The sequence below is a fragment of the Rattus norvegicus genome, chromosome 7 (genome assembly GCF_036323735.1).
Source record: "Rattus norvegicus strain BN/NHsdMcwi chromosome 7, GRCr8, whole genome shotgun sequence".
Taxonomy (NCBI): Eukaryota; Metazoa; Chordata; class Mammalia; order Rodentia; family Muridae; genus Rattus; species Rattus norvegicus.
Genome location: NC_086025.1, coordinates 10,825,836 through 10,850,537, shown reverse-complemented (window position 1 = coordinate 10,850,537; position 24,702 = coordinate 10,825,836). Strand labels below are relative to the sequence as shown.

The 24,702-nt window shown below is 47.7% G+C and overlaps 1 protein-coding gene across 3 annotated transcripts; it reads right to left on the bottom strand.

Annotated features, from left to right (window-relative positions):
- Window positions 1–15,909: 15,909 nt before the first annotated feature.
- Plpp2 (phospholipid phosphatase 2) lies at window positions 15,910–24,004 on the bottom strand. Of its 3 annotated transcripts, none has more exons than XM_008765155.4 (6): window positions 23,888–24,003; window positions 20,909–21,060; window positions 20,518–20,792; window positions 17,204–17,261; window positions 16,839–17,015; window positions 15,910–16,709 (listed from the first exon to the last, which is right to left on the bottom strand). In XM_008765155.4, exons 2-6 carry the CDS (start codon window positions 20,942–20,944, stop codon window positions 16,593–16,595), a joined length of 663 nt encoding a protein of 220 aa, XP_008763377.1. In that variant the 5' UTR covers window positions 20,945–21,060; window positions 23,888–24,003; the 3' UTR covers window positions 15,910–16,592. The 3 variants fall into 3 exon arrangements, with proteins under 3 accessions (XP_008763377.1, NP_640345.1, XP_038934337.1); NM_139252.2 differs by having other exon boundaries at window positions 15,911–16,709; window positions 23,847–23,987; XM_039078409.1 differs by lacking the exons at window positions 15,910–16,709; window positions 17,204–17,261 and having other exon boundaries at window positions 16,879–17,015; window positions 23,847–24,004.
- Between the last annotated feature and the right edge of the window lie 698 nt (window positions 24,005–24,702).

Here is a 24,702-nt window from a genome sequence, read left to right as displayed (position 1 = left end):
AGAAAGAATTCACGGGGGCTGGAGAGATGGCTCAGAGGTTAAGAGCACTGACTGCTCTTCCAGAGGTCCTGAGTTCAATTCCCACAACCACATGGTGGCTCACAAGCATCTGTAATGGGATCTGACAGCCTCTTCTGGTGTGTCTGACAGTGACAGTGTACTCATATAAATAAATACATTAAATTTTAACAACAACAAAAAAAAAAGAATTCACAGCTGAGGAATATCAAATGGCTGAGAAGCACTTAAAGAAGGGGTCAACATCCTTAGTCATCAGGGAAATGCAAATCAAAACAACCCTGAGATTTCACCTCACACCAGTCAGAATGGCTAAAATAAAACACTCAGGTGACAGCAGATGCTGGGGAGAATGTGGAGAAAGAGGAACACTCCTCCATTGTTGGTGGGATTGCAGACTGGTACAACCACTCTGGAAATCAGTCTGGAGGTTCTTCAGATTGGACATAGTACTACCTGAGGACCTAGCTGTACCACTTCTAGGCATATACCCAAAAGATGCCCTAACATATAACAAAGACACATGCTCCACTATGTTCATAGCAGCCTTATTTATAATAGCCAGAAGCTGGAAAGAACCCAGATGCCCTTCAACAGAGGAATGGATACAGAAAATGTGGTACACCTACACAATGGAGCACTATTCAGCTATCAAAAACAGTGACTTCAATGAAATTCATAGGCAAATGGATAGAACTAGAAAAACACACATGGTATGCACTCACTGATAAGTGGATATTAACCTAAAAGCTCGAATTACCCAAGATACAATCCACAGACCACATGAAGCTCAAGAAGGATGACCAAAGTGCAGATGCTTCAGTCCTGCTTAGAAGAGGGAACAAAAATATTCATAGGAGAAGATATGGAGACAAAGTTTGGAGCAGAGATTGAAGGAATGGCCATTCAGAGCCTGCCCCACCTGGGGATACAGCCACCAAAACTAGATAATATTGCTGAGGCCAAGAAGTGCATGCTGGCAGGAGTATTACATAGCTGTCTCCTAAGAGGCTCAGCCAGAGCGTGACAAATATAGAGGGGAATGCTAGCAGCAAACCATTGTACTGAGAACTGGGTCCCCATTGGAATTAGAGAAAGGATTGAAGGAGCTGAAGGGGCTTCTAACCCCATAAGAACAACAATGCCAACCAATCAGTGCTTCCAGGGACTAAACCACCATCCAAAGAGTACACATAGACAGACCCATGGTTCTAGCTGCATATGTAGCAGAGGTTGGCCTTTTGTGCACCAATGGGAGGAGAAGCCCTTGGTCCTGCCAATCTAGACCCTCCAGTGTAGGGGAATGTCAGAGTGGGGAGGCAGGAAGCTGAGGGATTGGGAGGGGAACACCCTTACAAATGAAGAGGAAGGGGGATGGCTAGAGGCCTTATGGACAAGACACTGGGAAAGGGAGTAACGTTTGAAATGTAAATTAAAAATATCCAATAAAAAAAGACAAAAACAAAAAAAGAAACTTCTTTTTCCTCCTAACTATTCTTTCCCTTCTATGCTTCTTTTGGGTCATTTCCATCACTGTGTCTACACATTATTTTTTATTTTTTCTTCCATTTTTATTAAATTGGGTATTTCTTATTTACATTTCAAATGTTATTCTCTTTCCCGGTTTCCTGTCCATCAGCCCCCTATCCCCTCCTCCTCCCCTTCTACATGGGTGTTCCCCTCCCCATCTACCCTCATTACCACCACCCCCAACAATTCCCTACACTGGGGGTCCAACCTTGGCAGGACCAAGGGCTTCCCCTTCCACTAGTGCCCCAACAAGGCTATTCTCAGTTACCTATGCAGTTGGAGCCCTGGGTCAGTCCATGTATAGTCAGTCTTTGGGTAGTGGTTTAGTCCCTGGAAGCTCTGGTTGGTTGGCATTGTTGTTCATATGGGGTCTCAAGCCCCTTCAGCTCTTTCAGTCCTTTCTCTAATTCCTCCAACAGAGGTCCCATTCTCAGTTCAGTGGTTTGCTACTGGCACTCACCTCTGTATTTGACATGTTCTGGCTGTGTCTCTCAGGAGACATCTATATCCTGTTCCTGTCAGCATGCACTTCTTAGCTTCATCCATCTTATCTAGTTTTGGTGACTGTATATGTATGGGCTACATGTGGGGCAGGCTCTGAATGGGTGTTTCTTCAGTCTCTGCTCTAAACTTTGCCTCCCTATCCCCTCCTATGGATATTTTTGTTCCCCTTTTAAAGAAGGAGTAAAGCATCTGCATTCTGGTCATCCTTCTTGAGTTTCATGTGGTCTGTGCATTGCATCTTGGGTAATTAAAGTGTCTGCACATTCTTTGTGTTCTTTCCAGTGTGTAATTTGCTCTATGTTCTTTCTAAGATGTGTATGTCTTTCTGAAAATAAACAGTTTTAATAGGAAAAAAAGAAAGAAAGAAATCAAGATGTTAATCTCCACCAAAAAAACAAATAACACAATTTTAAAATAGGGTTCAGAGCTAAACAGAAAAACTACAGAAGAATCTCAAATGGCTGAGAAGCACTTAAAGAAATGTTCAAAATCCTTACTCATCAGAGAAATGCAAATCAAAACAACCCTGAAATTCCACTTCAGACCAATTAGAGTGGCTGAGATCAAAAACTCAGATGCCAGCAGATGCTGGTGAGGATATGGAGAAGGAGGAACACTCTTCCATTGCTGGTGGGACTGCAAGCTCTGGAAATCAGTCTGGAGGTTCCTCAGAAAATTGGAAATAGTTCTACCTATATACACTGTTCTAGCACTCTTGGGCATATACCCAAAAGACACCCCATCACACCCCAAGAACACATGCTCCATGTTTATAGCAGCTTTATTTGTAATAGTCAGAAGCTGAAAACAACCCAGATGTCCCTCAACAGAAAAGTGGATACAGAAAAGGTAGTTCATTTACACAATGAAATACTATTCAGCTGTTAAAAACAACGACTTTGTGAATTTTGAAAGCAAGTGAATGGAACTAGAAAATATCAGCCTGGGTGTGGTAACCCAGACCCAAAAGGACATACGTGGTATGTTCTCGCTCATTAGTAGTTATTTGCCAAAAAGTATGGAATATCTAGTACACAACCCACAGGACATAAGAAGTGTGACAAGTAGAAAGGCCCACGTGAGGATGTTTCAATTCTACTTAGAGGGGGCAGGAAATAACCACAGGAAACAGAGGGAGGAAGGGACCTATGTGAGAGAGGAGAGAGGAAGGGAAAGGGGGAATAGGATCAGGTATGGGGGTCTGGAGACAGAAGGGAAGCCCAGAGGGCCAAGAGAATGAATGGAGATAAGCCACCTCAGGGGATAGGAGGCAGGGCACCATCTAGAAACTACCAGAGACCCTGGAGGTGAGAGACTCTAAGGAGTCAATGGGGGTGACCTTACCCAAAATGCCCAACATTGCAGAGAACTGGAAGATCCCACCTCCAGTAGATAGACAGGGCCTCAAGTGGAGGGACAGGGTTACTAACCCACAGTCAAAATATCTTTTTTTTTTTATCATTCATATCTTTTTTTTTATCATTGATATCTTTTTTTTTTTTTTGTCTAAAATGGAGAAGATACTGAAGGAAAGGCAATCCAATGGCCAGCCCGACTTGGGACCAATTTCATGGAGGGCACCAACGCCTGACACTATCACTGATGCTTTGGTGTGTTTACAGACAGGAACCTAGCATCGCTGTCCTCTGAGAGGCCCTACCAGCAGCTGACTGTGATAGACACAGACACTTACAGCCAACCACTGGACTGACGTCAGAGATCCTTGTGGTTAAATTAGAGGAAGGATGAAAGAAGCTGAGGAGGAGGGCGACCCCATAGGAAGACCAACCGTTTCAACTAACCCAAGGGAGGTCCCAGAGACTGAGGCACCAACCAGGAGCATACATGGGCCAGCCTGAGGCCCTTGGCACGAATATAGCAGAGGCCTGCCTGTTCAGGCCTTAATGGCAGAAGATGTGCTTAATCCTTGAGAGATATGAGGCCCCAGGAAAGGGGGAAGCCTGGGGTGGGAAGCACCCTCAAGAGGCAAGGGGGAGGACGAATGGGGTAAGGAGCTGTGGGGGAGGGGACCAAGGCATGAGGGGGCAACAACTGAAATGTAAATAAATTTAAAAAAAATAAAATAACAGTCCTCAGCGCCAAAAAAAAAAAAAATTAAAAAATAAAATAAAATGCTTAGTCATCGGGGAAACGTAAATGAAAACAACCCTGAGATCCCATCTTATACCCATCGGTACGGCTAGGATGAAAAGTTCAATGGATAGCACATGCTGGCGAGGATGTGGAGCAAGGGAAACACTCCTCCATCGCTGGTGGGAGTGCACACTGGCAAAACCACTTTGGAAGTCAACTTGATGGTTTCTCAGAAAACTGGGAATAGTTCTACCTCAAGACCCAGCTGTATCATTCTTGGGCATAAACCCAAAATACGTCCCACTAGACCACAGGGACACTTGCTCAACTATGCTTGTAGCAGCCAGACACTGGAAACAATCTAAATGTCCCTCAGCTGAATACTGGATAGAGAAAGTTCGGCATATCTACACAATGGAATACTATTCAGCTATTGAAAACAGTCGTCATCAACTTTGCAGGCAAAAGGATAGAACTTGAGATCATCATTCTGAGGGAGGTACCCCAGTCCCAAAATGACATACACAGTGTGTACTCACTTATAGGTGGATATTAGCCATAAAGTACGGGACACCCATGTTACACACTCCACAGACCCAAGGAAGGTAAACAGGAAGAAGACCCAAGTGAGGATGCTTGAATCTCACTTAGAAAGGGGAATAAAACAGTCACAGGAGGCAGGTGAAGGGAGGGAGAGGGGATAAGGAAGCAAATGAGGGGTTCAGGATCAGGTGGGGAGACAGGAGAGGAGCCCAGAAGGCCAGGAGAATAAATGGAAATCTGCAGCTAATGGGGTTAGGAGTTGGGGGGTATCACAAGGACATACCAAAAACCTGGGATTGGGGAGTCTCCCATAGATCAGTGGGGTGACCTTAGCTGATGGTCACAGCAGTGAGGATTTGAGACCTGAAGAGGCCACTTCCTTGTAGCCAGGCAAGAGACCCATTGGAGCAATAGTGACAGCAACCCACCCCACAAAACCTCTGACTCAAAATTTATCCTGTCTACAAAAAAATGCAGCGACAAAGATGGGACAAAGACTAAGGGATTGACCAACCAAAAACTAGCCCATGGGCAAGCACCAATTCATGACGCTATAATGATACTCTGCTATGCTTGCAGGCAGGAACCTAGCATAACTGTCCTCTAAGAGACTCTGCTGGGGACAACATATGATGACAGGGACTGCCTGCTGTAGGCTGGGATGGAGACATCTCAGTAGCCCACAGAGCAGCTCTCTGTAAAAACTGGTTGTTCGAGAAGCCGTGGCAGGACGATGGATGCTGACGTAAAGATCTCGCTCTGTGTGTTTACAGGTTGTTATCAATATTCCTAAGGGATGGATGGTACTGGGCTTTGTATGTTTAAGTGGGCAATTATATCTTATCAATTGGATCTAAGATTATTGTGTTGTGTGGTTCTTTTATGTGACGGTTTAAGCATAGGAAAGTGTGCGGCGACAGAAGACAGTGGGCCGCCGAGGAGTTGGGATGTGTTTCTGCCAAGATATCTTGGGACACCACGGTGCAAGGCCTAGGGAGGTAAAAGACAACCATTACATTTTATTATTTTTATATTTTTACAACAACAGATGGCGAGCCAGTGTGATGGGCAAGAATCCACTAGTAATCCTAAGAGTTGAGAGAAAGTTTTTATTTTCTAAGAGGAGGCCGGCACCATGTTAAGTTATGTGATATCTCTAGGGCTGGAATTCAAACAAAGAAAAGGGGAAGCCACCTGGACTGGCAGGCTGTAGGTCCTCTGCTGCGTGATAAGTAATAGCAGCTCAGAGAGTTAGAGATTAAAATCTGCTTTTTAAAGAAAGTTGTTTAGAAAGTCTTTCAGGATACTCATATTCTTTTTAACGTGGGCTCCACGGGAACTTTGGGTTGAAATCCTAGTTAGACGAGCTACTTCTTAATTACAGGTATTAAAAGGTGATTAAGTTTGTTTTTAGAAAGAAGAGAGTAAAGAGATTACCTGAATCAAGTGGGGATTTTCATCCACGGTTCAGAATTTAGATAGGGAAAAATCTAAATTCTCCAAGTAGAGAGTTGTGATGAATGTCTGTAACACCAGGCAGAGTGAATGCAGACATATATTATAAAAGTTATTAAGGTTAAAGAAAAATCTGTGGCTCCGGGTAGAGAGCTTAACAGATGGATATATTTTGGGCTAAAGTCCTGGTTTGATATGTTGGAATTAATAGAAAGTATTTGGTTTGTTTTATGAATTACTCTGCTAAAGGCCATATGGCTCATTGATGCCGGGTAGTGAGGGTTTGTGGTTACTTTTGATATTTACCACAATAGGAAGCACGAATTCTCTTAACATGGGCTTCACGGGAATTTTGGGTTCATTTCCTGCTATCATAGAGTACAAAAGCCTATCAGGCTCATTGTTTAGCGTGCTTCCTTTTTTTAAAAAATTGTTTAATCTTCATAATGGGTGTGACTTTGAGGGTTTTTTTTTTATTATTATTATTCTTTTTTTCGGAGCTGGGGACCGAACCCAGGGCCTTGCGCTTGCTAGGCAAGTGCTCTACCACTGAGCTAAATCTCCAACCCCGATTTTGAGTTTTATAGTTATATTATTACTCTAGGAGAGAGTGCAAGATACAGGCTTTTCTGGTTACAGACTAAGGAACACAGTATTTTGGGAGATTTTGTCTTTGTGTTTTTAAAAAGTGTGATTAGGCTCTGGAAACCTCACAGAGTCATACTGATCAGATTTGATAGAGGTAGACCGCCTGAAAAATTAATGCAGGGGAATCAAACAAAAAGAGAATTCGACTCTAAACTTTTGTCTTGAGAGTTGTATTTTACAGAGTGTGCCTACTTGGATTCCTGGTCTCAAGGACTTTCAGCTGGGTCCAGTCAAGACACATCGGCTACAGCATTTGCTTCATTCTTCCTACCCCCTACCCACAAGGATATCTCAATGCCCATGTACAGCTTGAAGAAGTTATGGAGGAGTCATCGTCCCAATTCCCTGGACTTTTGGGGGGCTGGAAGTGGTTATTCTAAAGTTGTTTTTATGAGGAATTTAAAATTGGCTGTAATTTAACAGGGAAGAATTAGCTAGATTGAGTTGTACAGTCGTAATCTCATTTGGTAACTAAGCTAAAATCATATCTTTGCTTTGATATAGAATTTATTTGTTAAAAGAGTTTAAAAGTACAAGGTTTAGAGCCAGTCCTTCTATTGAGTCCATTACAAACTTCTGAGTTGATTACACATGTGAGTTCAGGGCCAAATAGCAAACATATTACTGAGTTTGTGAGAGTACTTTCAAGATATTATTAAGATATAAAGACAAGAGTAGAGATTGTCTTATATAGGTAGATGGTTTTCAAAAACGTCAGAAATCCACAAAATTTGAGATTTAAAGTTATTTATCTTTTGTTGAGACATATCTGCTCCTAACAGTTCCCCTTTGCCAGATTTAACGAAGAATTTGAACCTCCAGGTGAGGCAATACTTTGTGTCTAGGCAGCCACTGTACAAAACTGCATCTGTTTCATCTGCAGACTAATACTGTCCAGAAAAGGACAAATTATCCAGAATAATAATTCTGCCAAGATAGGGTGATCAGCCCTTCAAAATCTGCATTTCAAGAGTCTGTCAGTTGGGCTGGAGAGATGGCTCAGTGGTTAAGAGCGTTGACTGCTCTTCCAGAGGTCCTGAGTTCAAATCCCAGCAACCACATGGGGGCTCATAACCATCTGTAATGAGATTTGATGCCCTCTTCTGGTGTCTGAAGACAGCTACAGTGTACTTCTTATAATAAATAAATCTTTAAAAAAAAAAAAAAAGAATCTGTCAGTTGATTTTGGGCCAGAAGACTGAAGACTTGCGCTCACATGTTGCTAACAGGGGACTGTGCTAGTGGAAATTTGTCTCTACAACCTCTCAGTTCTGGAAGCCATGTTAGGCTTCCTATGTGTATAGATATTTGGTCATTCCCAGATTTCTGACGGGGTTGAAGATTGATTATAGTCTCATAGCCTATCAGGCTGTTTAACTCTAAATATACATATTTGATTAGATAGTTATCAGATAGTATACAAGCTAGCCAAGATATAATATAGATTTTAAGCCGGAATGGATAACTAAATGTTCTGTTTAATTGATATAGTGATGGACTGGATGTTGAGTATATCATATGCTTTATAAATTGTAGAGTGGTAATAATTGTACTCAATATATATAAGTGAAAAGGCTTTTTAACTGGACAAAAAGGGGGGAATGTTGTGGTTTGCCCTGAAGTAATCTGTATTTTGATGCTAATTCCACTGCCCCAAGGACAGCTGCCTAGTCATGTACTCAGGAATCAGGTGACTTCACCAGAACCTTCTCCCCATTGAATTTGTAAAGTACAGGTGAGGGTCAGGTACAGGACAGAAGGAGGCCTGTCATTGGATGAGAAGGAAGGATGGGCGGGAGAGAAGTTTGAAGGAAGAGGAGGAGACTAGAACAGAAAGGAAGAGACAGGAGGGAGAGAGAGAAGCCGTGGCAGGACGATGGAGGCTGATGTAAAGATCTCGTTCTGTGTATTTACAGGTTGTTATCAATGTTCCTAAGGGATGGATGGTACTGGGCTTTGTTTGTTTACGTGGACAATTATATCTTATCAATTGGATCTAAAAAAAAAAAAAAACTGGTTGTTCCCACTTCTCCTAACCTTAGCCCTGGACAACAGCTGTATAGATTTCATTTGTGTGTGACTGCCCTTCAGTTGGCCTTGGTGTGCATAATTATTCTATTATATCTGACTTTCCTACTTCTTTCTCCTTCTGCTCTGGTGAATTCTGTGAAACTAGATGTTACTTGATGTTATGAATCTTAAACAATTGGAAATTGATACATAGGGGCACAGCACAGCACAGCCCTAATGGCCCAGGTGCATGCTGTGTGTTCTCATCTTGGAAACAATGCAATAACTGCGCAACAGTAGTTCCAGATTAATGCTTGACTTGCAAAGAAACTATAAAGAAATTATTAGAAAATGAATTAGAACCAACATTGGGAATCTTAAGAAAGGAAAAAGTTGGGGCTGGGGATTTAGCTCAGTGGTAGAGCGCTTGCCTAGGAAGCACAAGGCCCTGGGTTCGGTCCCCAGCTCCGAAAAAAAGAACCAAAAAAAAAAAAAAAAAAAAGGAAAAAGTTATTGAAGTTATGAAATGAGTTTTGTATAACATTTGAGAGTGGTTCCTGGATAAGGAAGTATAGGATATATAAAATTATATACTAGTAAACTTAGTCAAAATACTGGGACTCTTACGAGAGTCATTGTGTGCAAGGAACAGAAAGCTAGCAGAACTACTGAGTTAAGGGTTAACTTGATTTTTTCTGGCCACTGCCTGGCAGCTTTGCCTATGTCATTTATCATTAGAGCTTCCCAGGAAAATGCAAGTAGCTGACCTCGGAGCTTTGAGCTCTGAAGTATAATAAGTCAAAAGTTAAAGTTTGGGAAAAGTCTCAAACACATGGGCACTGGGGAAATTTTCCTGAACAAAACACCAATGGCTCATGCTCTAAGATCAAGAATCGACAAATGGGACCTCATAAAACTGCAAAGCTGTTGTAAAGCAAAAGATACTGTCATTAGGACAAAACGGCAACCAACAGATTGGGAAAAGATCTTTACCAATCCTACATCTGATAGAGGGCTAATATCCAAAATATACAAAGAACTCACGAAGTTAGACTCCAAAGAGCCAAATAACCCTATTAAAAAATGGGGTACAGAGCTAAACAAAACATTCTCAGCTGAGGATTATAGAATGGCCAAAAAGCACCTAAAGAAATGTTCAATATTCTTAGTCATCAGGGAAATGCGAATCAAAACAACCCTGAGAGTCTACTTCACACCAGTCAGAATATCTAAGATAAAAAACTCAGGTGACAGCAGATGCTGGCGAGGATGTGGAGAAAGGAACACTCCTCCATTGTTGGTGGGATTGCAGACTGGTACAACCATTCTGGAAATCAGTCTGGAGGTTACTCAGAAAATTGGACATTCCACTACCTGAGGACCCAGCTGTACCATCCTTTGGCATACACCCAAAAGATGCTCCAACATACAACAAAGACACATGCTCCACTATGTTCAGAGCAGCCTTATTTAAAATAGCCAGAAGCTGGAAAGAACCCAGATGCCCTTCAACAGAGGAATAGATTCAAAAAATGTGGTACATCTACACAATGGAGTACTACTCAGCTGTCAAAAAGAATGACTTCATGAAATTCATAGGCAAATGGAATGAACTAGAAAATATCCTGAGTGAGGTAACCCAATCACATAAAAACACACTTGGTATGCGCTCAATGATAAATGGATATTACCCAAAAAGCTCGAACTACCCAAGATGCAATCCACAGACCACAGGAAGCTCAAGAAGGATGACCAAAATGCAGATGCTCCCACTCCTTCTTAAAAGGGGGGAAAATATCCATAGGAGGGGATATGGAAGCAAAGTTTAGTGCAGCGACTCAAGGAACGGCCATTCAGAGTCTGACACACATGTGGTCCATATCTATACAGCCACCAAAACTAGATAAGATTGATGAAGCTAAAAAAATTGCGTGCTGAAAGGGACCGGATATAGACCTCTCCTGAGAGACACATCCAGAGCATGTCCAATACAGAGGTCAATGCTAGCAGCAAACCACCGAACTGAGAATAGGACCCCCATGGGGGGGAATTAAAGGAAGGACTGAAAGAGGTGAAGGAGCTTGCAACCTCATAAGAACAGCAATGCCAACCAACCAGAGCTTCCAGGGATTAAACCACTACCGAAAGACTATACACGGACTGACCCAGGGCTCCAACTGCATAGGTAGCAGAGAATAGCCTTGTTGGGGCACCAGTGGAAGGGAAAGCCCTTGGTCTTGCCAAGGTTGGACCCCCCAGTGCGGGGGGGGGGGCGTGGGCAATAAGGGGAATATATAGGGGGAATACCTATATGAGGGAAGGGGAGGGGAGGGAATGGGGGCTTATGGACAGGAAACCAGGAAGGGAAATAACCTTTGAAATGTAAGTAAAGAAATATATCTAATAAAAAAATTAAATTAAATTTTAAAAGATTGTGTGTGTGAGTGAAAGGAGAGTGCATGTCGTGTGAGATATGTGTGAGGTGTGTATGAAGAGTGTGTGTGAGAATGAAAAGAGGTGTGCATGAGTGTGGGAGTTCGAGAAAAGAAAAGCACAATGGAGAAAAGCAGAGTGTGCAAGAGAATATAGAGTGTGCAGCCTCAAGGAGAGAGAGAGAGAGAGAGAGAGAGAGAGAGAGAGAGAGAGAGAAACTTTAAGCTTTGAATTTGCCTCTTAGTTTGCACCCAAAGAGTAGTCTGTGCATATTTATTATGCACCTCCCAGATATCCCTGCTTCGAGTTGAAAACTCCAATCCTGTGTCGAGGCTGGACCCCAACAAGGCTCCACCCAAAAGCTGACTGAAACAGATGCAGATACCTACATCCAAACCAGGGATGAAACTTGGGGACTTGTGTTAGTCAGAGTTCTTTAGAGTCACAGAACTTATGAAATGTCTCTCTATATTGAGGGAATTTATTGTGATGACGTACAGTCTGCAGTCCAACCAACCCAACAGTGGGCAGTTGTGGATGGGAAGTCCGAGAATCCAGTAGTTGCTCAGTCCCACGAGGCTGGTGTTTGAGCTGCTCTTCTGTACAAGTTCCAACAGCCGTGCTGGCCAGTAAGTGCAAGCAGGTGAAGAGGGAGTCTTCCTTCCAATGTCCTTCCGTAGGTCTCCAGCAGAAGGTGTGGCTCAGATTAAAGGTGTGTGCCACCACACCTGGATCTGGGGTTTGCTCTGTCCCAGGGTGACCTTGAACTCAGAGATCTCCTTGCCTCGGTCTCCTAGGAGTAAAGGTGTGTCCTACCTTGCCTGGGCCTAAGCTTTTCATGGCCACCATGCCGCAAGATCTGCCAAGATCCAGGTCAGAAACTTGTGTCTTCCCACCTCAAGATCTGGATCACAGGTGAGCCCTCCAATTCCGGAGTATAGTTCATTCCAGATACAGTCAAGTTGACAACCAGGAATAGCCACTACAGGACTCTTACAGAAGAGTTGAGGGAAGGATTGAGGTCTGGAAGAAGATAGTAATGCCACAGGAAAACCAATAGAGTCAACTAACCCGGACCCTAGGATCCCTCAGAGACTGAATCACCCAACAAAGATGTATGCATGGGCTAGACCTAGGCCTCCCCACACATACATAGCGGATGTGTAATTCGTTCTTCCTGTAGGTCCTCCAACAACTGAAGTAGGGTTTATCCCTAAAACTGTGAAATATGTTTCCCTCACCGGGCTACCTTCTCTGGCCTCAGTGAGAGAGGATGTGCCTAATCCTTCATGCACTAGGGTTGGGGATTCCCAAGGGAGGTCCTCTACCCTCTAAGAGCAAAAGGAGACAGGTGATAAGAAGAGGGACTGGGTAAGGGGGAGACCAAGAGGGAGGGCATCAATCAGGATGTAAAGTGAATAGATAAATAAATATTTTTTCTTTTAAGAGTCTGGGGTTGGATGTAGAAGAATGCATGCAGATCGATCCATGCTTATCACCCTGTACAAAGCTTAAGTCCAAGTGGATCAAGGACCTCCACATCAAACCAGATACACTCAAACTAATAGAAGAAAAAGTGGGGAAGCATCTCGAACACATGGGCACTGGAGAAAATTTCCTGAACAAAACACCAATGGCTTATGCTCTAAGATCAAGAATCGACAAATGGGATCTCATAAAACTGCAAAGCTTCTGTAAGGCAAAGGACACTGTGGTTAGGACAAAACGGCAACCAACAGATTGGGAAAAGATCTTTACCAATCCCACAACGGATAGAGGGCTTATATCCAAAATATACAAAAAACTCAAGAAGTTAGACCGCAGGGAAACAAATAACCCTATTAAAAAATGGGGTTCAGAGCTAAACAAAGAATTCACAGCTGAGGAATGCCGAATGGCTGAGAAGCACCTAAAGAAATGTTCAACATCTTTAGTCATAAGGGAAATGCAAATCAAAACAACCCTGAGATTTCACCTCACACCAGTGAGAATGGCTAAGATCAAAAACTCAGGTGACAGCAGATGCTGGCAAGGATGCGGAGAAAGAGGAACACTCCTCCATTGTTGGTGGGATTGCAGACTGGTACAACCATTCTGGAAATCAGTCTGAAGGTTCCTCAGAAAATTGGACATTGAGCTACCTGAGGACCCAGCTATACCTCTCTTGGGCATATACCCAAAAGATGCCCCAAAAATATAAAAAAGACACGTGCTCCACTATGTTCATAGCAGCCTTATTTATAATAGCCAGAAGCTGGAAAGAACCCAGATGCCCTTCAACAGAGGAATGGATACAGAAAATGTGGTACATCTACACAATGGAATATTACTCAGCTATCAAAAACAACGAGTTTATGAAATTCGTAGGCAAATGGTTGGAACTGGAAAATATCATCCTGAGTGAGCTAACCCAATCACAGAAAAACACACATGGTATGCACTCATTGATAAGTGGCTATTAGCCCAAATGTTCAAATTACCCTAGATGCACAAAACACATGAAACTCAAGACGGATGGTCAAAATGCGAATGCTTCACTCCTTCTTTAAAAGGGGAACAAGAATACCCTTGGCAGGGAATAGGGAGACAAAGATTAAGACAGAGGCAGAAGGAACACCCATTCAGAGCCTGCCCCACATGTGGCCCATACATATACAGCCACCAAACCAGATAAGATGGATGAAGCAAAGAAGTGCAGACCGACAGGAACTGGATATAGATCTCTCCTGAGAGACACAGCCAGAATACAGCAAATACATAGGCTAATGCCATCATTAAACCACTGAACTGAGAACGGGACCCCCGTTGAAGGAATCAGAGAAAGGACTGGAAGAGCTTGAAGGGGCTCGAGACCCCATATGAACAACAATGCCAACCAACCAGAGCTTCCAGGGACTAAGCCACTACCTAAAGACTATACATGGACTGACCCTGGACTCTGACCTCATAGGTAGCAATGAATAGCCTGGTAAGATCACCAGTGGAAGGGGAAGCCCTGGGTCCTGCTAAGACTGAACCCCCAGTGAACGTGATTGTTGGGAGGAGGGCGGTAATTGGGGGAGGATGGGGAAGGGAACACCAATATAAAAGGGGAGAGGGAGGGGCTAGGGGGATGTTGGCCCGGAAACCGGGAAAGGGAATAACATTCAAAATGTAAATAAGAAATACTCAAGTTAATAAAAAAAATAAAAAATAAATGTACATAAAATAATACAAAATACATAAAATAAAGTTTTTTAAAAAAAGACAAAAAAAAAAAGAGTACGGGGTTGGGGGTGCGGTATGTGCACACATGTGCAACGCCTACAGTGGTCCGAAGAGGGTATCAGACATCGCTGATGATGAGAACAGGCAATCATGGGTTACCTTGCACAATAGCCACTGGGCCACCTCTCCAGTGCGTGCTGTTTTGTAATTAACTAGTCTCTCCCTAGAGCATTGGTTCTCAACCTCCCTACTGCTGCTGCCACCCCTAGTTCCTCATGTTGTGGCGACTCCCAACCACAAGATTATTCCATTGCTACTGCCTAACTGTAATTTTGATACCATTATGAATCGTGATATAAGTATCTGACGTGCGGGATGTCTGGTATGTGACCCCTGTGGGGGTTGTGAACCCCTGTTGAGTTGAGAAACACTGTTTTAGGGGCTTGGTGTGAAGTGTGAAATCAACAGTGTGAAGTCACCTACTTGGTAAAGTTCCAAGCCAATGAGAGACCTTGTTTCCAAAAATAAAATAAAGACATTTGAGGTTGCCCTCTGACCTCCACGTGCAAACGTCCACATGAACATTCACAGACACACAGAAGAATCACTGTAGCCCAAGCTGGTCTCACACTCACCAACCTCCTACCTCAGCCTCCCAGGGCTGGTGTCACAGGTGTGTGCCCCATACCCACTGGCTCTGTGCTGGCCAAACTGAACCAGCACCCAGGATTGAGTCAAACAGGCATGGGTACCTGGGAGAGGCTCAGTTCAGCTGCAGTCTGGCCAAACAAGCATGTGGTCTTCTCACTGGGACCTTCTGCCTCTAACAGAACGGCTGGCACCCATGGGACCCTGCTATGCAGAGTGTTGGCTGGAGGATGCTGTCAGGCAGACACCTAACCAGGAGGTGCATGAAAATGCAGGCTGTCAAAGGCTGAACACTAGCTACCAAGTGCAGAGGCACCCAGCATGCTGAGTTGGGCCTGCTGGCTTTCAGTGGCTGCCAGTGGCACCCAGGATCCTGGTGACCTGATCCTGACCCTCTTCTAAGGAGAGGAAGGAAATGGAGTGGAAGAGTTGCTACTTCTGACTGTCCCCCCATGCTCCCAGACCCAAAGACCTGAGGAATACGTAAGGAGGCTGCCCATTCCCAGGAAAATACATACCCTGTCCTTGGATACAGCAAGACCTGTCAGATCTCCTGCTGCCCCTGGGAGACTGGCCAGGCACCTATCTAGCACGGACCATGAAGGGTCTCCGTGTTCTAAGGTGGACCTAGGGTAAGCGTCCACCACACACAGAGGAAGACCACAGTGTCTATAAGGCTCTCTCTTGTCCTATATACAAGACACCCAGGCCAGGTCTCCGTCCTAAGACTGGCAGGTCCAGCACAACGCACTGAGAAGTAGGACAAGAGAGCCATCTATCAAACCAGGAGGGCTTGAAAATCAACACGCACAACAGAGATACTTGGTACAAAGTTTATAACACACCTTTCCCATGAAACAGTAGCTTGAAGTGTTTTGAAACAGATGGGGATGGCAGATCCAGGACTTCCAATGCCTGGCTACACATTTGGTCCATATGGACAAAGTGGGGACAGGATACGACATCAATCCTGAGGGAGGGGCTTGGAGGCCTCAGGCAGTAATCTTATGCAGGCTTGAGAAAAAGATTCAGACCAAAAGCTACACGTGACCTTCCAGGCAACCCAGACTCCTAGGCAGCCCAAGGGTTGGCAGCCATCTTCACACTTGTGATCCTTGCCCAAGGCCAAGGCCAAGGCCAACCGCCCCACTCAGGCAAACAAGGTATTCACTCCCTGAGGGCCATCAAGGAGGGTGCTGACTTCATGAACAGTCTCGGACCAACCATTCCTGGGGCCATGCTGGGATGGCATTCCTCGAAATCCCATTGGTGATGGGACATGGCGCCCTCAGAGCAGGACCGCATCTTTGGAGGCCATGGAGTCAAGGAACAATGAGGACGGGCCCTGCCCACACTCAGAGCCAGACAGGCACCAAGACCCTGGTCCACAGTCACCAGCCAGGACCCTAGGGCAGCTCCAAAGCCAGCAGTGCCTGATCAGGGACAAGGGGCCAACACGTGACTGGCCCACAGGTGGCTTCCCAGCTTCCGAAGCATAGCAGTTAGGGTCGGTCACCGAGGGTCAACGTCAGTGACAGACTGGGCTTACGCTCCGACTCTTCATTCTCCTGGCAAGACTGGGGTGGCCGAGATTTGAAGAAATCTGAAACGTAGCAGACCTGGGGAAGGGGAAGGCAGTGAGTAGTAGGGCTGAAGGAAGGAGAACATCTGGGAGCCTCCAGGGAGAAGCTGAGAAGGGTTGTAATGTGGATGGATGGGGCCAGCAGTAAGGGGAGAGCAGGACTCACCGTGAGGCAAGCCACCAAGGCTCCCTGCAGGAGGCCAACAAGGACATCACTCCAGTGGTGCTTGTTGTCAGACACTCGGGTATAGCCCACATAGATGGCAAAGGCCACCAAGAAGAACTGAACGGTGGGCCTTAGCAGCCGTGCCCACTTCCAGCAGAGCCGGGCCTGCACGTAGAGCTGTTGGGACATCAGCCTACCGTCAGCCGGGCCTGTGGGTGTCCACAGCCTGCCCAGCCCAGGGCAAGAGTCACAAGCCCACCTACCCTCAGTGCCACCTCTACATACCCCATTGTGCAGTAGGAAAGACCAAGGCCCAGGAAAGGGGTAGCCCCGTAAGGTTCCCTGGGAAGACGACGGACACTCACCGCCAGGAACAACATGCAGTACATGCCAAAGGAGGAGTGGCCAGAGTAGAAGGACAGCCTGCGAGAGAGGACAGCCAGTCAGGGAGAGGCAGAGCCACGAGCTCCGTGGGCAGCTGGCAGCCACAGAGGGGTGCAACTCGAAACTAAGGGAAGTGGGACCAGAAAGGTGGCACCTACATCCTATTGTTCACAACTACCTAAAACTCCAACTCCAGGAAATCTGATGCCTTTGGCCTCTGAGGGTGCCTGTAGTAATAGTCATGCTCTCTCTCTCTCTCTTTCTCTCTCTCTCTCTCTCTCTCTCTCTCTCTCTCTCTCTCTCTCTCTCTCTCTCTGTGTGTGTGTGTGTCTGTCTGTCTGTCTGTCTGTCTGTCTCTCTCTCTCTCTGTGTCTCCCTCTCTGTGTGTCTGTCTGTCTGTCTCTCTCTCTCTCTCTGTGTCTCTGTCTCTCCCCCCCTCTCTCTCTGTGTCTCTGACTGCCTCTGTGTGTGTGTGTTTCTGTCTCTCTCTCTCTCCCCCTCTCTCTCTATCTCTATCTCTATGTCTCTCTCTCTGTGTGCGTGTGTGTGCATGTCTGTCTGTGTGTGTGTGTGTTTGTCTGTGTGTGTCTGTCTCTCTCTCCCTCTCTCTCTGTGTCTCTGTGTGTGTGTCTGTCTGCCTCTCTCTCTCTCTCTCTCTCTCTCTCTCTCTCTCTCTCTCTCTCTCCCTGTGTGTGTGTGTGTGTGTGTGTGTGTATGTGGGTCTCTGTCTCTCTCTCTCCCTCTCTCTCTATGTGTCTCTCTCTCTGTCTCTCTCCCTCCCCCTCCTCTCACACACACACAGCCACATAATCACACACACATCACACATGCACATGTGCACACGCACATGTGCACACACAGTGTACACGCACACAACACACTCATACACACGTAAAAGTAATAAAAATTAATCATCCAAAGATGATTTAGTTATTTTTATTTTAGTGCACGGGTGTTTTGCTTACACCTCTGCCTGTGCACCACATGCACGTGATGCCTGCAGAAGCCAGAAGAAGGCATCAGATCCCCTCGAACTGAAGTTACACATGGCTGTGTGTGGGCTACCTTTTGGGTTCTGAGAATCTAGCACAGATCTCCTGGAAGAGCACACAGTGGTATTAACCACTGAGCCATCTCTCTAGCTCCACAAAACACAATTTTAACCTTCGAGGGACTGAAGAGATGGTGCAACTGTTAAGAGCACTGGATGCTCTTCCAGAGGGCCTCAGTTCAATGTCCAACAACCACATGGTGTCTCATAACCGTCTGTAACTCCAACTCCCAATCCTGGCCTCCTTTGTTACCAGCCATGCATGTGGTGTGCAGAAATATGCAGGCAAAGCAGCAATACACATAAAATAAAAATAAAATTGTAAAACAAAATCTAACCCAAGGGAAGGCTTGCACACAGGACCCTCCCTTGGGAGGCCCTGGAGCAACCATCTCCCCTCCTCGCTCTCGATTCACCAACTCCAACCCCTTGCCTACCCTGGAGCAACCATGGCCAACAGGACCACACTGCCAGGCTCCCCGTTCTGTAGTCACAGTCACTGTTGTGACAGTTGGTGGTCTGTGCTGCTGACCATCACCTACCTCATCTTACAAAGATACCAGTCACGGCTCAGAGGAACCAGTTGTCCCGCTGGATCACCGCCACCCCAGAGCAACTCCCCAATCTTGACAGACAAAATAAGGCTAAGGCAGAGTCCCCAGCCCCACCCCAGCACCCAGAAAACAAAAGCGAAATGTATGTCCAATCCTGCTGACTGCTATGCTGTCAACAAAACCTCATTACAGCATGGCCACCCACAGTTCCCTCATGGGAGCTACTGAATAGACAGTGTTCACAGTGTCCGTTCTCCCTTGACTCGGTGTTAGAGAGATTTGCCTGGCAGGTTCGAGTCAAAGTTGTGGGCTTGGTCTTCACTACAGCCTCAGACAGACACAGACAAAAGTCGCCGTTTTGCAGCAGCAACAACCAAAACTATCCAAGGCCCGCAGAGTAAATGGTTAGCACACGCACAGCATTGCTAAGAGATAGAAGCTGTCTGGGGGCGGGGGGTGGACACGGTCAGCCAGTAACGTGCCCACCGTGCAAGCCTAAGGCCTGAGTTCCACCCCTAATCACCATGTGAGAAGAGGTCGTGCCTTCCTTAACCCAGGGCTGCAGCTTGTTGGCCAGTCTAACAGAGCCGTTCAGCTCAAGGTTTAGAGAGAGACCTTGCCTCAAAATATAATGGGACGAGGGGCTGGAGAGCGGACTTCAGAGTTGAGAGTGCTTAGTGCCCTTGCAGGGGAGGAGGGTTCAGTTATCCACTCGGCAGCTGACAACAGCTTGTAACCCCCATGGACTCTGGCAGGAATCTGATGTATGTATTACATACATTCAGGAAAACACACATACACTATAGTCATATCTATACATATACACAGGCACAGGCACAGGCACAGGCACAGGCACGGGCACGGGCACGGGCACGGGCACGGGCACGGGCACGGGCACAGGCACAGGCACATACATATGAGAGCAATTAGGGAAGACACTCACCACTGAGCGACCACTGAAAACGCACAAACATAAAGCACTCAGTCCACGAGAAGACACAAGCACCAAGGCTTAGGACACTGCAACCAGACCCTTGAAACATCTAGAATGAGAGCACCCATGAAGAATGAAGAAAGGGACAGAAGCCAAGAAGACCTTCTAGGCTGGCAGGGTGGCACGGACCTGTCACCCCCAGCCCTCAGGGAACTGAGGCAGGAGTTTGAGGTCATTCTGGGCTATGTGGCAAAACGCTGTCTCAAAAGTGCGTTACGGATATGAAAGTGCCAATAGTATTCAAAGAGAAAAGGTCCCAGAAGTCCTGATGGCCGACCGGAGACAACAGATAGAGCGGCGCTCAGCAGCGACTACACAGTGAGACGAGGATGCACAGCACAGGGCCAAGCCAAGAATGAACAGTGGGGACCCAGGAGAGCAGGACGCCAGGAAGAGAAACAACGCTAACTGCAAAGCAGCTCACCAACACCTGGAGGGCCTTAAAGAAGCAGGAGCTCACGGCCACAGCAGATCCCTCATCGAGTGCCTCGAGGCACAGGAGGAGGTCACCCCGCCCCTCGGGACTGGCCACTGCCTCCCAGACAAATGAGCCCTGAGACTGCCCACTTGCATACCTGCCCTGTCAAAGATGCAGAGGGAGAGCCATGGCAGTCTCTGTGGACAGATTTTCTCCACCCACCAGGCCCCGGGCTTCCTGTACGTCAGAGCCTTGCCTGGGCTGCAGCCAATACTCACCTGGCCTCGGTGACATTAGCAGGGCTGCCCCTGCACACCTCCACCTGCACGTAGCCAGAGCAGTTGACCCGGCTCCAGTCAGGGTCACACACAGCCAAGAAACTGGGTCGAAGACGGCCAATCATGTACTTGGCCAGGTCAGTCAGAGACTGGCTCACAGCGGCCCCGAACAGAAAGGTTCCCAGAACCTTGTAGATGGCAGCCACATAGTTGTTGAAGTCAGAGCGCGAATAGAGACGGTCTGTGTACACCAGGTAGGCCTCCCCCGATGAGACCTGCCAATGGAACAGCCATAGAGCACTAGGTAGACACGGCTCCCACTGCGCCCATCCTGCTGGGGAGGAGGGGGGAGGCTGGCCCATCCCCCCACCCGAGCCCTTTTCTGCCTTACAAGGACGACAGTAGCTGTGATGATGACCCCAGCCATGAGTCCATGGGTGATTGTGTCTGGACGGTATGGGTAGCGGATGGAGTCGTCTCCACAGTAGAACCCTCTCTTATATGGTGCATTCACCAGAGTCAGAATGATGAAAGGCAGAGAGGCTGTGGGAGGCCGAGGAAGGAAGATGGTTCTCTGCGATGCACATTCCTGACTCTCCTCCCCTCCCCTCCATTATCTTCACTTCTATCGTGGCCACTGTGCATGTCCCCACTGGAAACTACTCCCTTGATTGACTTCATTGAATGAGCCCAACTACTGAGCCGCTCTACCCAACTACAGCCTGGCCTCACTTCGGGCCTCCCTAGAGCTGACTCTTCACCAGCAACCAGGCCTTTGCCCACACACTTCAAGCACTGTGACTCCCCCACATCTCACTTCAGCACCCCTCCTGATGAGCCACCACGGGGTAACTGTTGCTCTTCATGGCTTCTGTCCCCTGTAGACCCATATGGTCACCCCCGTGACAGCTGGCTGGACTGCCCCATCTGTATAGGCACGGCAGGGGCCCTGCTGTGCTCAGGGTGGGGCACTGGGAACTGCTCACTGCCTGGGCAGCGAGACCATCCAGCAACACAACGTGAGACTGTAGTAGGGCTGTGAGGCAGTGTAGCTCACAGCCGAGACAAAGCCAGAGGGCCACCCCTTGAGTCTCTGCTTCTTTATTTACCTTCATTCCAAGTCCTGAGCCAATGCTAGCTACACACTGGACAAGATGGACCAGCCCCGGAGGCAGAAAGCTCAGACCAAAGACAGAGTCACAGACACTTGAAAATGAAGGACCTGGCACAGAAGCTGTGAAAAGGGCTCCAATCTGAAGCCTCCAACCAAGGGAGGTGGGAGGTGGGAGCCAGTCACAAGGACAGTAGGCAGCACCTTGTTCTGCAGGCACAGGAACACAGACACCCCAAAAGGGGCAAACCCCCAAAAGTGCCCTTTGTTCGTGAGCATCGGGGAAGCTGGGTGTGGAGGGCATGGTCCTGGAAGCTAGGAGAACACTGAGGGCAGCCTCAACATGCAGAGGGGAAACGGACTGCCCAGAATACAGTCCCTGTCACAGAACCCAGAGGGATCATGATCCAGGAAGGTGCTAAGGTCATGAAGTTGAGATGTGGGGCTAAGAAGTAAGGGGAGCAGGAGCAGTGTCCCCTGGGAGGAGACAGCTTCATAAGAGTGAGAGAAGTCGGGGGGCTGGGGATTTAGCTCAGTGGTAGAGCGCTAACCTAGGAAGCGCAAGGCCCTGGGTTCGGTCCCCAGCTCCGAAAAAAAGAACCAAAAAAAAAAAAAAAAAAAAAGAGTGAGAGAAGTCGGGCTGGAGAGATGGCTCAGCGGTTAAGAGCACCCGACTGCTCTTCCAGAGGTCCTGAGTTCAATTCCCAGCAACCACATGGTGGCTCACAACCATCTGTAATGGGATCTGATGCCCTCTTCTGGTGTGTCTGAAGGCAGCTACAGTGTACTTACATATAATAAATGAATAAATCTTAAAAAAAAAAAAAAGAGTGAGAGAAGTCTTGAAGTCAGAGGAGAAGGGGAAAAAAATAAATAAATAAATAAATAAATAAATAAATAAATAAATAAATAAATAAATAAAAGAAAACCAGAGGAGAAGGGGAGAGTCAGGGGAGAGGGGGAGAGGGGGAGAGGGAGGGAGAGGGGTGCAGCAGGGGGACAGCAGGGGAGAACAGGCAGACGGTTAGAAGATCAGAGAGTATCAGAAAAGATGGGAGTGAGGGGAGAGAGGTCAGAGGAAACAGAGGAGCCGAGATCAGAGAAGGATGTGGGAGGTCAGAGGGAACACACATCTGCACAGGAGGAGGTGAAGTCCGGGGATCTGGTGATTGAGAGCAACACCGAAGACAACTGAAGTTAGTGGACCCTCAGTGGACATGCCAGGCCGACCACAGCCACAGGGACAGCTGTGCAAGGTCTGGACGGACCTAAAGCCCCAAGCATGGCTGGGTTACATGACAGCTGTGGGCCTGGCTCCCAACTGTGTTCCCTCTTCTTCCTCCACCTGCAATGGGTCTCTGTAAGAGACGTTGTCCCCACCAACAGGACAGGGCCTCCTTCATCCTGGCTGCAAGACTTCCCTCTCACCACCCAACGTCTGTACTGACTCCAGCGTTCAGCCGCTCAACAGGCAGCATTGGCCTCCTCCTGTTGCGGTGACTCCCCAGGTAGCTCCGCCCCCTGGGGATCCAGGACTTTGCAAGGAAAAATGTAAACTATTTCCAAGTCCTGTGGTGCCTGGCACACAGTTAAAGCAACAGAAATGGTTCAACAAACCCATACACTTAAAAAAGGGTGCCAGTGGCTGAGGGATGTCCCACGGGGCCAATGGGCACAGCTAAAAAGAGTATCCTTCCGGAATATGGAGGGTGAAAGGAGAGGGCGATGCAAAATAGGGGAGGATAGACGGCACCCCGTCACCGCCTTGGGTTAGAATCCAGTCACTGTCCCCTGGGCCCCAACAAACACTTGGCCTTTGTTCGAGCCTGAGGGGTTCGGGATGCTCCTCCCCGCGGCCTGAACCGGACTGGCAGGTTTGTCTGTGCGAGCCTCGCCGTCCCCGCCTCCCGAGGGCACAGTGCTGGACCTTGGCCACGGGTCACTGGCCTCCAGGGTCTTGGTGCCGCCCCGCCCGTGTGAGTCACATCGCTCCACGGCACTCGAGCGACTTCCTGCTGCCAGGACCCTCCACCCGGGAACAGCTACAGGTAGACAAGCAGCCCCGATCCCGCCAGGCGCCCAGGAGGGTTGGTGGGGTGCACAGGGAAATAGAGTGCATCGGTCACCATCGTCCGCATCTCAAACGCACACTGGCCAGAGGGACTGTGGGAGCGTGCACTTGGGAAAGAGTCCCCGCACCCGGGTCTGAGCCTCTTACCAACCAACACGCACAGCACGTCCAGCAGCACGAAGACCCACCTCCGCTCCATGTCACCCCCGCCCAGGGACGCCCGCGACCCCCGCTTGCCCCAACTGTCCCGGCAGCCCCAGGATCACATGGCCGTGGAGACTGCCCGACTCAGGGAAAGGGTTGGGCTTGACGAAAGGGCCCGGGCGAGGCGGAGGCGGGGTTGGGGGAGGGCGTGGCATGAAGAGAAAGTGCGGAGGCGGGAGGGCAGGAGAGGGCGGAGGCCCTGAGGGGTGTGTTAGCCACTTTGAACCGGGCGGGGAGGGGCAGGGGCTTTGGGACTGGGCGGGGGAGGTCTCAGGACAAACAGAAGTCCCCTAGTTGGGAGGGATCTCCAAGCTGGGATCCTGCAATCTGGGATCCTGGAATCTCAGGGCTCAGAAGTGTCACAAAGCTTAACTGGGGTCTCTTTGCTGGAAAGGAGTCTTCCGGCTGGGAGGGGCCCCCAAATCTCAAGGCTGTAAGCTAGAGGTCACCCAGGTGTCCCCAACCCGTGGGCGGGGTTCTGCAGTTATAATGCAGAGTTGCAGAGAGGGCAAGACGCCAGAGCCGCACTCCTGAGTTGATCCCAGCCTTTCCAGAGGAGGGCACCTGAGCTGGACACCGTGACACCCCGACACTTCTAAACCAATAAGTACCTTAGCATGGGGTGACCAAGCTCAGGCAGAACCCACCTTCCCTCTAAGATAGCATCGTGTAGTTCCTGGCAGGTTGGAAGGTTTCTCGACATTTCACAGTGGGAAGGTCAGGATCTTGCCTTAACACCGGCTGTGTGCACTCTAGGGAACGCCACAGAGATTCTGAGGTTGACCTGTGATGGGGCCCA

Coding starts and splice junctions, on each gene's coding strand:
- Plpp2 (NM_139252.2), bottom strand. CDS start 23,898: ATGGAGCGGAGGTGGGTCTTCGTGCTGCTGGACGTGCTGTGCGTGTTG. Junction 20,793..20,908: donor TCACAGCTACTGTCGTCCTT/GTAAGGCAGAAA, acceptor TTCCATTGGCAG/GTCTCATCGGGGGAGGCCTA. Junction 17,016..17,203: donor ACTGCATGTTGTTCCTGGCG/GTGAGTGTCCGT, acceptor ATGTCCCAACAG/CTCTACGTGCAGGCCCGGCT.